The sequence below is a fragment of the Morchella importuna genome, assembly GCF_003444635.1.
Source record: "Morchella importuna strain M04M26 chromosome Unknown Morimp01GS047, whole genome shotgun sequence".
NCBI classification, from domain to species: domain Eukaryota; kingdom Fungi; phylum Ascomycota; class Pezizomycetes; order Pezizales; family Morchellaceae; genus Morchella; species Morchella importuna.
In genome coordinates this window covers 18,785-35,742 of record NW_025763444.1, presented here as the reverse complement: position 1 = coordinate 35,742, position 16,958 = coordinate 18,785, and the positions used below count along the sequence as shown (strand labels likewise).

Sequence of the window (16,958 nt, the reverse complement as noted above, 5' to 3'; positions counted from 1 at the left end):
TATTTCAGAGAAGCACCGAAACTTTTCGAATCTTGCATAAAGAGTATATGATCAAAATAATACGACGAAATCTTACTTACGCACACGGGTTTACATACCGGTAGCTGGCTCCAATTTCCAAGTAACGCTATCACAAATATCGAGTGATTATTCATGAAGTAAATACCAAAACACCACATGGCCACCCACATCCTTTGCTATTCAAAAGGCCACCTAGTTAAACGGACACGTGTATCAATCAAATCCATAAAGCACTATAATAGCTCATGACCCCAAGAATCCACTCTCATCCATATGTTCATGTCCATAACCTCTCTCGCTAGCCAGTAGAAGCTGGCTCTTTACCGCGGATCCAACCCCAGAAGGTTCCTGTTTTCCGTCCCATACGTATTTTCAACCCAGATAGCCCCTTGATTGGATTCAGCCCTCAATCAGTGTACGGTGCGATGGAAACTACCTATTACTGCTGAGATAATTCATTACTGGACACATAATATGGTGCTCCTTCGATTTGCTGGCCGATAATGTTCATCATTGGAGATATATGGTGAGCCTTATATATCCTATATATCCAACCATATTTATATAATCCAATCAGCTAATGCCCTCAATCTAGATCGAGGAAGTATCATCAACGTACTCAAGGTTACACAGTTCAAGGTCTCGCTATGCACTATGACCCCCAGTATTCCCAATCGCAAGCCAATGAATACATCAAATTCAACAACCCAACCACTCCGACCAACAATCCTAACCACCCCAAACCCTACGCGCACGCACCTGCTGACTTCTATATGCATGCAGTAGGTGCGTACATGTATGCCTCCATATATAGGCCCCCCCCCCCCCCCCCACTTCTCTATCCGAGAAGCAGCACCCTCCCTAGTACATATATATAAATTATGCCGACTCCCACACACAAGATAGGATACAACTCCCGGGATCCTGAGATCCCGAAAGTCGAAATACCGGCGTCCGGAGTCCGATATATCGATATATCAGGTAGGCTGTGCTTGCTGCCCGTACCACACGGAACAAATTACTAATCGCTGGCACTATATAGGAAACGGTAATGGAAGGACTGTTATCTGTGCGCTGGTACGTATCGGGCGCTAGCTATCAGTGCTGGTAATGTTGATAGGGTTTTATCCCTGATATCATGCTGGGAAATATACGTATCAAGTTATCCTTTAAATTTCGAAAGAGAAGTTTTGGCTTATGCTTATAGATATCGATGCTAACGTTCTAGATTGTGAGACTAGACATCGGAGGGGTCTGTTGCTAGTACTGCGCACTGGGGACATGGTATAATCGGATTTATATTTTTTTGGCCATCTAAGTAAAGTTCGTACTTCTAAGATCCCCATGTAGTAACTAACCCAACCCAACCCTAATTTTCCTAATTCTCACAAATTCTTTTTGAAATAATTATAGCTCCCCGCTTCACGAAAAAATCAAATAACTCCTCTTCGAATCCGAATGTAAAACCATGTAGCTAACCAATCGCAAATTACGCAAGGAAACAAAAGGATCGACGTAAAAGAAAATAAAAAAAAAGAGAAAAAAGAAAGAAAAAAAGACTATATAAAGACTAAATAAAAAAAACTCCAAAAACAAACCAAACTAGTCCCCCAATTGCAAAACCAAGGTAAACCTACACCGGCGACTCGGAGTTCCGCGACAGCTCATACTGGCTCTCCCCCGCAAACGACGCTCTCTCCTTATTCTTGACACCCGCCTTTGGGAGCACCATACCTCCATGCACAACGTTAAACACACACTGCACCATAAACATCGGCACCGCATCCAAGCAATAAGCCCACACCTCATTCTTCTGGACCGACGACGTTCTATCCGCCGAGTACTCGATAAGCCTAAACACGCATCTCATGATGATGAACGCCGCCGCAAAGTACAACACCTTCAGCATCGTCGTCCAGTGATACCTTCCATACTTCTGCGCATCCACACCCGCCTTTGAGACGCGGAAATAGAAGACCGACGAGATGACGAGGAAGAATATGAAGGAGGCGAGCTGCACGTAGAGACCAACGAGGAGGATGTTCTTGCCCATCTGCTCCTTGCCTTCCTGGGTGATGAGGGCGCCGCCGCCGGCTTGGATCACGAAGGCGAAGAAGTCGCTGCAGACGAAGACTTTGGTGACCCAGGTGGGGCGGATGAGGGAGAGGTGTGCGGCATTGACGAGGAGAACGATGCGCCCGTAGATCATGTAGATGGTGGCGGCGTAGAGTGAGGGTGGGAGCAGGATGAAGAGCAGTTGGAGAACATAAGGGGTGAGGTTTGTGGAGTTATTGATGGAGATGAGACGGAAGACGTAGCCGATACACATCACTAAATGGGTATGTTAGAATACTACTCTTTTTTTATATGGGGATCTGGTTATCGGGACATACTGTAGGCTCCCGTGAGGAAGACGCCAAAGTACCAGGCGCGGTAGCGGAACAATTGGTATGTATGGGCAATTGCACCAAGACCAAAGAGGGCGGCAAAGGCTATCGCGGCGGTGGTGCTAGCGGACTTTCCACGCCAGTAGTCGAGAACCATCTCGGCCGTGGGTCCAGCAGCTGCAGCGGTCGTTGTGGCCGTGGCCCGTTCCACAATGGAGAACGTATCTGAATACATTATTGTGTGGAGAGCCGGGAATTTAAGTTTAAGTATAAAAATTAAAGGAGAAAAAATGAAAAAATGAAGAAACAAAAAAGCTTAGGACCTAAAGTTGACAAGCAGGGACTTAAAAAAGAATCGAATAGTAGCTAACTCAGGGTAGGCTAGATAAGGCGTAATAATATATCCGTAGTGTTCGATATTTAGATTCCACGAGACAGGACTCGCCCCAAGATCTTTATACACTCTCTGTACCCCCCATGAAAATTACTCACCCCGGGATCCATACCACTCGTATATTCCAAACTAAGCATAAACTACATACCTAGCCTGAAAAATGCACGACACAGCCCAGCTCCACGTACCCTCAAACCAAACCAAACCAAACCAACCCCTAAAAAAATCTGCCACGCGAGCAATATTCGGGCCATGCACCGAAGCTCGGCCCCGAGATGTCAGCTATAGCCCGGGACTCGGCGGGTTCGGAGGCCGAGGCCGCCGGGTAAAAAAAAATTAGAAAGGGTCTACGTATGTTTGCACCACTGGGATCCCTGGATTATGGTGTAATGCGGCTATGCAGAGTGCTTGTGGTGCTCATTGCAAGATTAATGATCCTCCGCTAGAGGTAGAGAACGGTTGTTAATTGGCCATGGGCTGGTCGGTTGGTTGGATTGAGGGCGAGTGAGCGCCCGTGACTCGCTTAGTGCTGGTGAGGCTTGGCAGAGCTTATTTCTAGGGGTTGCAATTAATTGGGATAGATGATTCTGAACATCAGCCCTTCCCCTTCCATCCGGATCCTCAGATGCGGAAGAATACGAACCTCCATGAATCACACCCTGGCTCTACTCTAGTTAGAATTGTCCATGATTCAACTAATCCCTGGCGCAGCAGCAACCATAGCCTACCAAAGAGCTTGATTAAGATAAAGGGGGTAATCATGAGTAATTGCAGAATATTGCACTTTACCTGAGTACTCTATTGTGCACAAGATCAAAAAAAAAAAATTTAAGCACCACGGCCACGAGCACAACCGAGATTTTCCCCTTCCCTGCGCTGACGCGTATCCGTATGGGCTGGGCCGTGGTCATCAAATCAATAACTACATGATGTGAGCTCGCAGATCTCTCTCCAATCGTTAACGATATCTACTTAAATTGCCTTGAGCTAAGATAGATTGAATGGCACTTTGTTCCGAAATAAGAAACCGTCGATCCGGCCCCGTTGACAGCTACATATATGCACTAGATGACTAACAGCGGAAATAAACATGTAGTATCAATCATGCACCTATCCAGATCACACTCAGATGCTAGATAAGCCTCAACGTGCGCCTGTTTAAGCGGATGCTTAACCCATCGGTCAAGCGCAGATCATTTGCCAAGCCTCCTCCCATCTATTAGCAGAAACTGGTGGTACATATATCCATGCACCTCAGCCAGAGCTGCGTCTTCTCGCAATACACACGGCCGACTGGTCGAGTGATAGGACATGACTCGCGTCAAGTTACCCCCGTGTCACCTGGCACGCGCGCAGCACTCCCGACTTCACCGCACCAGCTGGGTACGGTACAATCTCCTTATAAGGGTTCGGGTTATAAGGGTATTCGCCTTATAAGGGTAGGTGTTGGGGGCCCCCATTGGGCCTCGTAGGTACAAATTTGCTCCTCCTATAAGGGTAACCGCTCTATAAGGATACCAAATTTCGGCCCCGACGTACGCTTATAAGGAGATTGTACGGTATCGACTATCGGAGATAGAACCCCCAAACAGGATCTAGGAGTATTCGGGCTTCGGGACGTTAATCTTCGGAGCCAAACTAATCAGAGCGTCATGGCGATAGGGGGACGGACAAGAGTATATATACAACCAACAACCCGCGCCGACTAGCTTGCAGGAACCTTTGGAAGATGTCGAGTAGGCTAGGACGTTCGAAATATGGTGCATTATCTACGGTTCTTCTTACTTCGATCGAGCGCTGTGAGCCGACCCCCGGCGTTAATGGGTGACTGCATGTTTACTTACTCCTCGGTCACGAGAGGTACGTGTAGTTACCTCCGTGGGCTTGGACGTGAGCGTTAGTGGTGCCGGTAGTGGTTCATACTGCTCAGGTATCAACTGCTACTGTAAACGCGGCATGGCGACAGCGCGGGTAGGCCGGGCGGTGAGGTAGGTCGGGTGGCGGTAGTAGCAAAACTCGCAGCCGGAGGAGCCGGAAGGCGTAGGCCGGTGGAGATGTACATGCCGAAACGAAGGATGGTACTTTGGAGATTAGGGTCGAGTATATCACGCTTCAAAGACTGGATTTGGTTAATTGGAGTTAGATAGATAGATGGATCCCGGCCCGCTGTGAGAAGTTATCATTATCCTTATGATGCTTTCACTGCGAAACCATCACTTCTCCTTTCTACACGAGTGCTGATGATACTCTGGTTTCATGACCTGTCCATAACTAATAAACTTAACTACTACTTACTACTAGTTCCATATACCTACATATACATGTACAACCAACACAACCAAACACAACCAAACACACCACCACCACCACAAACGGCACACAAACATCACCCGGCCCAAGCACATGCAGGCCGACGAAAGCATCACACTATCCTCGTTGTATGCACAGAAGCCGCACTTGGGACTACATATACCCTCACAAACACCTACCTATTACACCTACATACTAGGACCACCGCAGTGAATATCTGGAGCTAGAGCTAGCCAACTTCTCAATTAATATAAATGGTAGCATTGGATAGATTATCCACACAAAACCAAAGCGAAGAACAAACCAAAGCGAGCCAGCCGGCAAGATAACCAGCAACGTGACCAACCCAAAAGGGCGCAATTTAAAGACAAACCGCACGATAAAGATCGAACGAAGAATACAGATATATACTAGGGACTAACATGTAGCTAGCTAGCTCGAGTATCAAGAAAGAAAAAGAAGAAAGGAAAGAAAACACACCAGCCGCGCGCGCATCAAAAAAGCTTAGTTAAGCGCGAAGGCGGCCTGTTGGCTTGTTTTGGTTTTTATGTGATTTTATTTTCGTTTTTATTTTATTTTCTTGTTTAGTGATCAAAGTTACTGTTGCTATAATTACTGCCAGATACTTATTGACCGGGCTGCAAACAATGCCCTATTACAAAGCAACAGAACAGCGAGTGATACTTCATGATTCTACGGCCGGCCCATCGATTTATTTCAGCCGTAACAGTGATTATAAGAGGACAGAGCGCCAAATAAAAAATAAAAATAACCAAACCAAAAGAAAAAGAAAGAAAGAAAAACCAGAGAAAGACAACGAGAAAATGCGTTCTATTTAACTGAATTGAACAGGGAAAATCTCTCCATGGCAATCAAAATTTCTATTCTGACATGCAGCAAACGCCAGAGCTATAGTAACCATACAAATCAAGCCCAGCCATGCTGCCACAATACGTGATTGCCCCCCCCCCCCCCCAAATGCACGATGCGTTACTCCCATGATGCGCTACCCCCAGCTGTGATATCGATATCACTCCACCTACAGCCCCCAGACCAGCCATACATCACTCACAAACTCCTCCTGGACCCAGCGCCACTCCCGCACCCACCACTCGCCGCCCACACCCACACACTACTCGGAATCCTATACCTCAGCATCAACTCCTGCAACCCCAACACCCCAAAATCCCTCTGAAACTCCCCCAAAATCGCCGCCAGGCCATCCCTCTGTGTTTCGCCGAATGTCCCCACCTCCCGCGACACCCTAGAAACCAAATGCCACATGACCTTTTGCTTGACAAACAGCTGCGAGTCCACATGCAACGTGAACCCGCCGGCCACGCCCGGCGTCGGCGTCGGCGGCGGCACAACCCACGTCGTGATCAAGTTGCGCCGAAGCATCCGCCCCCACGATTCTCTTGCCGTCGGCATGTTGACGAAGCCTGCCAGTCCGGGAGTCACACAGAACATGATGCGCCCCATGAGGAAGCAGTCTGCGACCTCTCTCGCGTCCGGCTGCGGGCGGCCCACGAAGGCCTCCAGACGCTCGTTCTGGAACCGTAGCTGCAGGAGCCACGTGATATAGAAGAGCCTGTGGGGAAAGAGCTCTTTGTCCGTGCGGCCAAAGAAGTAGGGGGCGACGCGGGACTCGCGGTAGGTGGGGAGCCTCTCGTCGGCGGACCGCTCGAGCGTGATGAGGTAGACGGCGCGGCAGTTCTCAAACCAGGCGCGGTTGATGAGCAGTTGGCGGAGGTCGTGGTCACGCAGAACGAACGGGGAGCGGAGGTCGCGGACGACGTCGTGCGTGGCGGTGAAGTGTGCGGTGGTGTGGCGCTGCCAGGTGAGCACCTCGGTGCCCTCGTCCCAGGCATCGATGAGCAGGGCGCGGGCGTGTGCGGTGAGGAGGGTGGACTTGTGGCGGAGGAAGAGAGTGTGGATGAAGGGGGAGGTCAGGACAAAGCTGCGCAGGTCCTCGACATCGTCGATCAGGAAGAGGATGTTGATGATGATGTCTGCAGGGAGGTGGTGAAAGTCAGTGGCATCGGCGGTGGAGGCGGACGCCCACTTGAAGTGGTTGATAAGCTTCTTGATCTTCGCAGCGAGCGAGTGCCTTTTGGCGATGTCTTTTGGCGGTGGGGTCATCTCCCTTGTGGCTTCTTCCGTCTCTCGAGCGAGCTGTGCGGCCGTTTGTTCGTTCATCTTTGAATGTTGTGGTGGAGAGAGAGAGAGAGTAAGTTGTGGGAGAAGACGTTCGTGGGTGAACGACCGCCCGCCAGTAGACGTTTGGCACCTTGGCTCACCCAACACGCATTAACAAGTCTGTCTGCCACTAACTGCCTGGTTCCCATCGATATCCTACATGCACAATCGCCTCTAATCCCACCCAACAGACCTCTCCCACCTCAAACTCAACACAACTCGGTTATCCTCCAACTCTGCAGCGTAGTCTTCCTTCCCACCCCCATCGAGAGGTACCGCCAAGGATTAGCAGTGAGTGATGTCCCATGATCAAAGGCCACAACACACCACTTTTTACCCAACTCACTTCAGTGCTCGATTTCTGCTCTATCAACGCCCGACAAGTAGACCCTTTAAACCTTGCCGGAGCTTCACTAGCACGAGCCGATATTATCGTGGTCGTTATTAGTGATGCTGGTGAAGAAACCCTAACCCTGGCGAGCATGTGACCCTGTCGAATTGCCTTATGGACTAGATAGACATCTTCGCTGCAGCAGCTTAGTAAGAACATCATATGTAAGAACAGGATAATGAAGAACATCACCCAGGAAAGCATATAGATACGGTTATCTGTATCGAATAAAGACTTCGGCGGCCTTGACTTTCGTAATCTTTCAGATTCCTTCTAGCAATTAAGAAATTAAGGGAAGCGCCATAACGGTCCCATACACCGTGAAGCGAGGAGTGTAATCTCAGAGTTCGAATACTTGAACATACGGTACTCTGGCTGTCGGTTGGATAAAAACGAGAAGATGATTAATTGGAAGGATATTTTCTCGGTCAACCAACCAATTGTGTGGTCGAGTGGAGTTTGGAATTAAAGACGAACCACCAACCAGCTCATAAAATGGGTCAGGAGGTTACTCTCAAGCGATAAAAGGTGCGATTGTATTGGATTGGTGGTAGGAGAAGAGATCGAGAGGAAGGATCTTTCGTCTCTAATATATACATCTATGTGCTAAGAACACCTATCTTTATGGCGTTCTAGACACTTATGCCATAATTCGTTGAGGACAAAAAATACCCTGATCATACGTATGAAGACACCCTGGCTCTGAATTTACTAGTACGTTCGTGGACAACTCCCCACAGCTCAAGTGGAGATTTGTTACCACGATCCAAGCAGTGATAGCTCTAGTATACAACTGCACACCTTCTAGGTTCTTTTATAACCCGTGGGACAGTTTGTTTCATTGCTTCATTTAATTTGTGATGAAGTTCTGGCGCTCTATATTGACATACAATGTCCTAACATACAGGTATTTTTAACTACATGTCTAATATGTATTGAAACTCTACTTTTCGATAGCCTTTGCACGTTGATTGGTCGAGAGCGACAGGGGTGGTTTATGAAGCACGACACATCAAAATACAGATCTAGAGAAGGTCCCCATAACTCTAGTGGGAGAATTGAATTAGAGAGAATGGGGGGTAGAAAGGAAAGGGGGGTGGGGGGTGTCGAAAGCCCCCCGTTTTAGGCCTTTTACAATTATTGAACACTTGATTGATACCCATAATCCACAGTACAACTCGCGGCCGCGAGGCCACTACTAGTATTTATGTATCTAAAGATATCTCCAAACCTTCAATAAGAGATTAATTGTAAAAGAACCCCTCATCTAGGCCCAAGACCCGGTGGCTCCTATAGAAGATCTCAGCCGTAGTATCCCTACTTTCAGCCATACACCACATTCTCAAGCTACCTAGAAAGCTACTCCCTGAATTCAATGTGCTTACATCGAGTGATCCCCCATGACTCTGCTAACATCACGTGTCAAGAAGATCATCCCTCGGGAACACATCCACGAACAAAACAGACTTTACTTATGGCATCGAAATCGCTATTGTCACTATTATCGCAAAGCTACGCAGAGTCTCCCATGCATACAGACATATGATGAGAACACGCAGGATACCTGTCTCAAAAAAAAGACTCACCAACGATCATACGATTTAGTGTATACGTGTGCGGGCCGCAAGATGATGTGTTATCGTGAACTCTGAAGTATATGCGATAACGGTTTTTTTTTCCTTTCTCTTTTCTTGAAACAGTAGAGGCCAGATCTCTGATATCGCCGATTTCGCAGTACCTACTGTGGGTAATGGTGTTTATACCCATATGACTATTGATATGAAGCTTAAATCCCTCTGGCCAAGTCACCACGTAGGGACCGGCGACATCAAGCCAGGTGAGCATCGCCAGAGCTTTTTCAAAACAGACAAGGGGCAGTGTACTGGGATTTGTCATACCAAGAAAGCCCTGCAAAAAAGGGTCTGTGAGTCAAGGCGCCGTTATGCATTCGAATCAAGCCCAAAAACACATCTACGCACGGTTGCTCCAGCATACCGTGTGGTGCTAAAAATAAGTAAAAGTACATGTATGTACAGACCCCTATCCGGTCCTGCGATACCGGATCGGACTCTTACTACTCTAGCTTGACTGTCGAGAAAACGCCATACCAGAGCTCGGGAAGCTTCTCTCTTGGCCATGTTTAGAAGCGCGCGAAGCCATTGTTGCGAGATCCCCAAACATTGGCCATGAGGCTTCTTAAAAATTCGCTTCGCCGCGGCGTACAATCTACGGGATACCCCGCTAAACTGCAATGCAGGTCAACCTTAACGGATTTCCACCAATGCAGCACATAAAGCTTTTTATTTTGCCAGAGAATTAAATCTGAATGGGCAGGTCAGCCGAAAATTTGCTTGTTTCCACGTGTATGTGCTGTAGAACATAAAAATGGGCTCTGACAGGCGGAATATTCCATCACTGCAATTGGGGATTAGACCTGAAATGAACAATCACTTGCATTTAGGGCTCCCTCAATCATCAAGAACTATGCGGCCTATATAATATTTCTGAGATTAGAAGTGTTAAGCCAGCTAGATAAGCAATATTAATCACAACCAGTCCGATCCATCGTGAACGTTTTCTTTTTCCTAGGTTCACCCCGCTATTTTCAAACCTGAAAAGAATTAGTCGCAAATCTGTCTGATACTTGGGCTATCACGATGCCCGCTGATATCATCATGCCCTGACATGACCATATATATGGAAAATTAAAAGAAATCTGTTGTATAGCCCGAGACTAGGGATTAAAGCCCTCCCTGAGATTAATACAGTACAGGAAAAATTCTTTGAGATCGGCATTCCAGTTCAGAATCTTTACAGTATGCTGGTGATTATCCCCGGTAGAGGCGTAGAGTCCAATATTGCACTTGATAAACCTACATGAATCCGCACCCTTATACGTCCTAGGCGGCCTGGAAGAAAGCTGTTTGAGTCAATTTATGTTTTAATAAATATGTACCTTTGGTAGCTTCGTAGACGGCAGCATTAATTGAGCAGCTAGTCTTTTACTAAGTAAGTAGCCTACAAAAACTAAGTTCGTATTTGGTTATGTGGCCTGGGATCAATTTTGAAAATTGTCTAGGAGTCAAACAGCCTTCTTCTGCGGGAAAAGCAAACCCGCAGCCTTGAACGGTTGAGGAGTCGGAACACACCTCCTTTAGGAGAGTCTTATTGGTTAACTCAAGTTATGTATGTATCTTCAAGGTTGGTGCTGAGGTATTACGGGTCCCAAATATGAGGAGACAATCCATGTTTTCACATTTTCGTATTCCGTCATTCGTGTCTCTGCAGTAATCTATCTCATGACCATAGACCACTCAAATTAAAGGGAAGAGTTCTTTATGGCACCTTAGACACGCCTGAATATTGGTATCCAATGATTTACAGTGGAATTACTCTCCGAATCCTACAGCGCACGGCACAGATCAGATTAGTTCGATAGGTCACACAAGAGAAGAAGTCACAATTTCGTACCGATAACGGATGCTGTGCGGTTAAGCCTCTCTAACAGCCCAACTCTTTCCTCCGAGCTCGCCGAAATTTCACATCCCGAAGCCGTTGCTCCACCGGTGATCGACTGCGGATCCGAGGTTTCCCTCGCCATAACCGGTACTGAAAAGGCAGATCCTCCGTAGTCCTCTTACAGCTTCCACTTTCAAGTCACGAACTCTTCAAGTCATTCTTATTAGGTGAGATTATGTACTTTCATAGCCAATTCAATTTTCGAGGGTCGTTTGACAAGAGGCGTTTCAAGATCGACCGATCCGACAATAATCTCGCGAGTCAAGTGACTATGTGGTGATTTAACATTGTACATACATAGTTGACTTCAATTTTGCTGAGATTAGTGGCGTAGATCTAATATAATATGTGCCAACCCGCTTAAGATTAGATAAACAACTTCGTGGTCGTATAGGTTCTCATCTGAGCGTCCTCAACCAAAAGTAGAGGTAAGATGAATATCAATTGGAGGCACCTGTAAACTGAGCTTGATGTTGTTTTCGGTTATATTTTTGATGCCCGCAGCGGACTGTACCTACTGGCCCCCCTGGAGTTATTGGGGATCGATCGATTACACGAATGTTTTTGCCTTTAATTTAGGATCAATAGAAAGAAGTGTAATTTTGAAGAATATGTACGTCAATGGACGTAGGAAGTGATAGAGGGTGTGCAGACGTCAACGTGCTTGAAAGGTTAGCTAATTAGCCAATCAGTTTACGTAGCCACATACTCGTGTTGTAACATAGAAATATCGATCTGTTACCTACACTGGCGCTAGCTGGCTAGCATTTACGGTGGCTCCCACGCAAAAAATATGTCCTCCAAAGTTGACACTCCCAGCGCCTTATGGCTTCTCGCGGCGTAGCTTAATTACCGTTCGGAAAGTAATTCGTCAGCGTATTCAAGTATTCCATTCATATAGAGTTGCATATGATACCCGAACTTTCACGAGGTTACTGTGCATATGCTCACTCCCTCTCAGAGGTGTGTCACAACTCCCTCACCTATCTCTAAGCTGCTGACATTTTTGGTGTGTTGAAGAAGGTGGCTAGTAGCCACAAAGTTTGGACCTAAATCATAATCTCACCAATCACCAACCTCGATTTATCGTGGCTGCTGACCCCGGCGAAAAGGGTCAGCAACTGACACCCCAAAGAATATGAGCCTCAATGCCGGCCAAAGCTACGGATGTACTCGAAACTACATGTAGCTGTTAACACCACTTATAATCCGGAGTACTCAACACGAGGGCGCCCAGAATTGTGCCACCTTTGCATCTCTACCTATGCATCGGTGTCTACCTCCTATAGGCCTACCTATAATTTTCAACAATTAAAGAGGGGTCTCGAGATTCCCCGGAGCGGCCATAAGGCCTCGATATACTATGGAGTTAATTGTTTTTCAATTCCTCGGACGACCTTCATATATTCGAGTTTATGCAGCGCCTCCGCGGCCATCTGTCGGCAAATTTCCAGGATCTCTGAAGATTTATGGTTGCTAAGGGGTTTCTGCAGATCTGGCATGCACCTAGCTGTAAATGCCCCTACGGATAAGATGGATAAGATATGGGCTAACATCCGTGCCAAGACGCTGTAGATAAACAAGATCAATACCGCATCCAACCCCCCGGCTAGCCCGAATCTGGTCGAGTGCATGATTGGTCGTTCCCAACGTCGTTTCTTACCGTTATCAAATGCCGTACCTTACTGGTATTCTTTCGCACAAGATCCTTCTCTTGCTTGCACTACGTAGCTAGACTCGGATTCGGCACAACGCAGAGATGTTTCAGAGGGAGCCGGAATTGACCAGAAAACCCTCAATAACATGACGCACTGTAATTAAGAGTTTGACAGAAAGACAGACGGCTACTAGCGGGTTTTACTTCCTTGCCTTAGCAATTGTCATCCCATGTCCCCCGCAGGTAGGGAGTTCTGAATTCTAACTGGCTGCTGCTCGTATCATGACATTACATGGGATAATCAACTAGCGTCCTTCTATTTAATTTTCCTTACCCGCGTCTAGCGCCAATTCCCCATGGGGTTCCAAGGTTATCAGCAACAGGAAGAGAGAAAAGGAAACCGAAGGGGAAAACGTGGGAAACCCAAGCGAGAGGGATGGGTGGTTATCTGGATAATAACTTGAGGTCCGGCTTCTTGGTACTTGTAAGACTCAATTGAACGCGGCGCCTAGAAAAATATAGGGGTGGGCTAAGTGAGTAAGTGGGCCCGAGACCAGGGAACGACAAAAACCAACGCAGCTGCCTTGACCAAAACCTTACTAATTATCAATCAAAAAGAAACAGAAATTGTGGGGAAGACATTGACACCCCAACGCCCACAACTACGGGTACATACATATCAGCAAGTCCACACCAAAGGAACAACCTAGCAACAAACAATCGAGATACATACCTGTAGTTTCACAAGTCTATACATCCCGGGGGCCGCGAAATGAGTGCGACTCTTGAGACTCATTCCTTGAGTATCACTGACCAATTAGCGACCTGACATGAACGAGAACTCATGAGCAGACCGGAAGTATCCGCTGACATGACTCGTTGGGTGAGTGTAAGTTCCCAGTTTTTTCTCTGCCCGCCCTATCTCTAACGGTTCCTCTGATATTGCAAGACCCTAAACTACGGCACGCTCCGCGGCAGCGGTCGTTATCTTGCGTTCTATAACTCCGCCCACATGGTTGTAGAGCTTTATGCTCCCGTGATCGTTGAAGTCTTTTGCAATTGTTGGCTCGCTTCGACCGGTTTATATTGCAATACTTATTTTTTATCTTCACTATTTATTTTCCTCCTTTTTGACAAAACCGTTACAGCCCACTAAGTGCACACGCACAGGCCAATAGTGATCCCGCGAGCGCAATTATTACGCCACATCACTCGCAACGCCATGATTTACATCCAAGTGCCCAAGAGGTAAAGGTTGAGATGCAAATATCCAACTGTGCGCACAGCACAGACGGGGCTTGAACTCAGAAGTGATTTTATCATGCGGCGCAGATCAGCGGCGGGGAAAGGCGAAAGAAGAAATTTTCTTGCGGGTAACTACTGCTAGGAGGAGACTACTAAGGCTCTTGGATGTTTCACCACCCTTTTTGCCCTTGCAAAGTGCGATTTCCATTAGTGATCGAGGAGGGCACTCCGGGACGGTATGCTGTCCTGTCCTGGTCATGACCTATCATGAGCAAGGGACTGTGTGAGAACGCTACAAGGGTATTTGTTTACGTGCACATGTGATTACTTATTCTAAATACTCACGATGACACGGAAATCATCTCCGCCTTGTGAGTTTTCTCTCTATCTTTGTACGCAGGAAGGTATTTTTTTCTTTCTTTTCTTTCAATTTAGCAACTCAATAGAATTATCAACCTCACGTATACACCGAAATACCAGTGAATAGCTAGCTAGTATTGTGACTTCAATCCGGGCTCCCAAGTGGGTAACAAAAAAAACAAGTATTTCCAAAGAGACGTAGAAAATCGACTGCATAGAAAAGTGAAGAAAAAAGCTTGGCCAACTTGCTAGAAAGGAGAAATCAGGCAAAAAGAGATCGATAAGAGATATGTGAGACGCCAAAAAGAGAAAAGGAAAAAGAAGAAACCCGGTTTATCAACAAAACAATAGAAAAATACCCAAATCCCTTATAACACCAGAACTGACCGACCACCCGGATAGTGCTCAAACGACGCAAAAAAATAACAGGTCGTTAAAGCCGTGCCCAATAGTACCTCGGAACCTTGAAAACCGGAAAAGAAAATAACACCAAACATGCAAAGACAAAAAATCGAAATAAGTAAAGTAAAAAAATCTGGGCGAATAATAAAAAAAAGAGATAGCGATCAAAAGCAATAGACAAGAATGGAAGAAAACGCAACAACAATACAAAGACAAACGCAGATAAAATAGAAAATAGAAAGAAAGAACAACTTCAATCCGAGATCGTCTTCTGTATTTATGAAATAGCAAGTAGTTGATAAACAGTCAACCAATCGATGGTCTAGAAAAGAAGCAGTAGCTCTAGCTAGCAAGCAACAGCTGGGTATCTCCTCTTGTAAAGAACCAAATATTTCACCGCCGCCACCGCCACCACCATGATACCCATCTCTTTATCTAGTCTCTACTCATGCCCCTGAACCTTCCTACCCAAGCACCTTTTGTGTTCGCGCCGACACCTTCTCCATTAACATCCTCCTCCACCGGCCACAGGTCAAACCTGAAGCTATCCCTATTCTCTGCAGGAACCAATCGTCTCCCCCACTGGTCCTCAAACCTGATCTCTCCATGTGGCCACATCTTCCTCGCAATAACAGGGTGAATAGTTGGTGGATGTGGCGATGACGGCGGCGACGGAAGCTGTCCATTGTGATGTTCCGAGTCTGAATCATCCGGGTAGTCCATGTAGATCCCACTGTCCCGCGTCGGCTTGTCGCCATGAGCCATCAGATCAATCTCTTCGCCCTCTTGACGTGGTGAGCGCACTCGTGGTGGCTCCTGTACATGTGGTTGTCTCCCGATAAGGCTTGAGGGTGGGATGCGCCACGAGGGTGGTGGTGAGGGAGGAGAGTAAGAAAAGTAGTACTCTTGTGGCGGCGAAAGGTAGTCGTTGTCGACCTCGATCACGGGCATTGGGAGATGCTTCGATGAACCATTAGGAGAGCGGTTTGGCGACCTGTTTGGAGACCCGGCTCGGCCTAAACCTGAGTTTATGGCTGGATCGTCTCGGATGTTGTCATAGTCGTTGGTAGGTGATCGTGTACGCTGCTTCTTGTTGGACTGGCGAAATCCGGCATCGTCCTCTTCATCATCATATGTATAATGAGGGGTGAAATACGGGCCCGAAGAGGGCAGAAACTCGACTTGTTCTAAGAAGCGTACAATCTTCTTAAGCTTGCCACCAGTGCTGGCGGTAGATCCTGAGGACTTTACTAAGGCGGATGAGGATTTCATAGCTGTCTTTGGTGATGCCTTCTTGCGTGTCGAAAAGGCGGACAGGCCTATATTTAAGGGCGGGAATGAAGTGATCGACATGTATTGGCCCATATTATCATCCGAGTTGAAAGAGGGGCTTCCTGGAGGAGAAGACGAATCTATACCTGCCGACAAATCACTAAGGTCGTCGTCGTCGAGGGATAGGATGGGTACAGGATCCTCCTCTTCGAAGACCTGAGGCGCGATAGAGGGCGTCGGAGGAGATGAGGACCGATATGATAATCCTCCCATTACGGTATTGTTTAAGCCTTGCAGAAGACTTGTGATGATGCGGGGTATATATGCTTCCTCCCGTTGATGTCTTGGTCTTTCGACCTTCTTAATCGATGATGGCAGTATGTATGTATGTATGTATGTATGTATCCAGGTCAAATGATCGGCTTTTGGCAATGCGTTCGATGACCCGGTTCTCACGGGGGCAGAGGATCGAGAGATGGGGATATGAAAATATTGAAACAAAAATTACGGGGTGAAGGGGATTTTATGAAGTTTATGTTCGATCTGAGAAGGAAAAACAGACGTCTCGTTGACCAATGGTAAAGATAAAAAAATTAAAAATTGACTTGTAGATTTGCCGAGATAAGAGAATAATTCCCGAAAAATGTGGGATGAATGCAGCAGTACAGTGCAGTTCAGGCAACGTTTGCAGCGCAAGAACTAACTCTAGGGATAGATAATGAGATGTCAGAGGGGAATGAAAATGACAAGATAAATAAAAAACGACCGGGCGATCTCACAGAATATATCGCGTGGGTATGT

At 46.9% G+C, this 16,958-nt stretch overlaps 3 protein-coding genes across 3 annotated transcripts; all 3 read right to left on the bottom strand.

Moving 5' to 3' along the window:
• Positions 1-1,654: 1,654 nt before the first annotated feature.
• LAJ45_10522 (uncharacterized protein) lies at positions 1,655-2,643 on the bottom strand (the record flags this gene model as incomplete). Its single annotated transcript, XM_046120046.1, has 2 exons — positions 1,655-2,352; positions 2,415-2,643. 2 exons carry the CDS (start codon positions 2,641-2,643, stop codon positions 1,655-1,657), a joined length of 927 nt encoding a protein of 308 aa, XP_045966705.1.
• Positions 2,644-6,180: 3,537 nt separating this feature from the next.
• On the bottom strand, positions 6,181-7,311 carry LAJ45_10521 (uncharacterized protein; the record flags this gene model as incomplete). Its single annotated transcript, XM_046120045.1, has 1 exon — positions 6,181-7,311. One exon carries the CDS (start codon positions 7,309-7,311, stop codon positions 6,181-6,183), a length of 1,131 nt encoding a protein of 376 aa, XP_045966704.1.
• Positions 7,312-15,320: 8,009 nt separating this feature from the next.
• LAJ45_10520 (uncharacterized protein) lies at positions 15,321-16,430 on the bottom strand (the record flags this gene model as incomplete). The annotated part of the gene is made up of 1 exon (XM_046120044.1): positions 15,321-16,430. The coding sequence occupies one exon, from the start codon at positions 16,428-16,430 to the stop codon at positions 15,321-15,323; it is 1,110 nt and encodes a 369-aa protein (XP_045966703.1).
• Between the last annotated feature and the right edge of the window lie 528 nt (positions 16,431-16,958).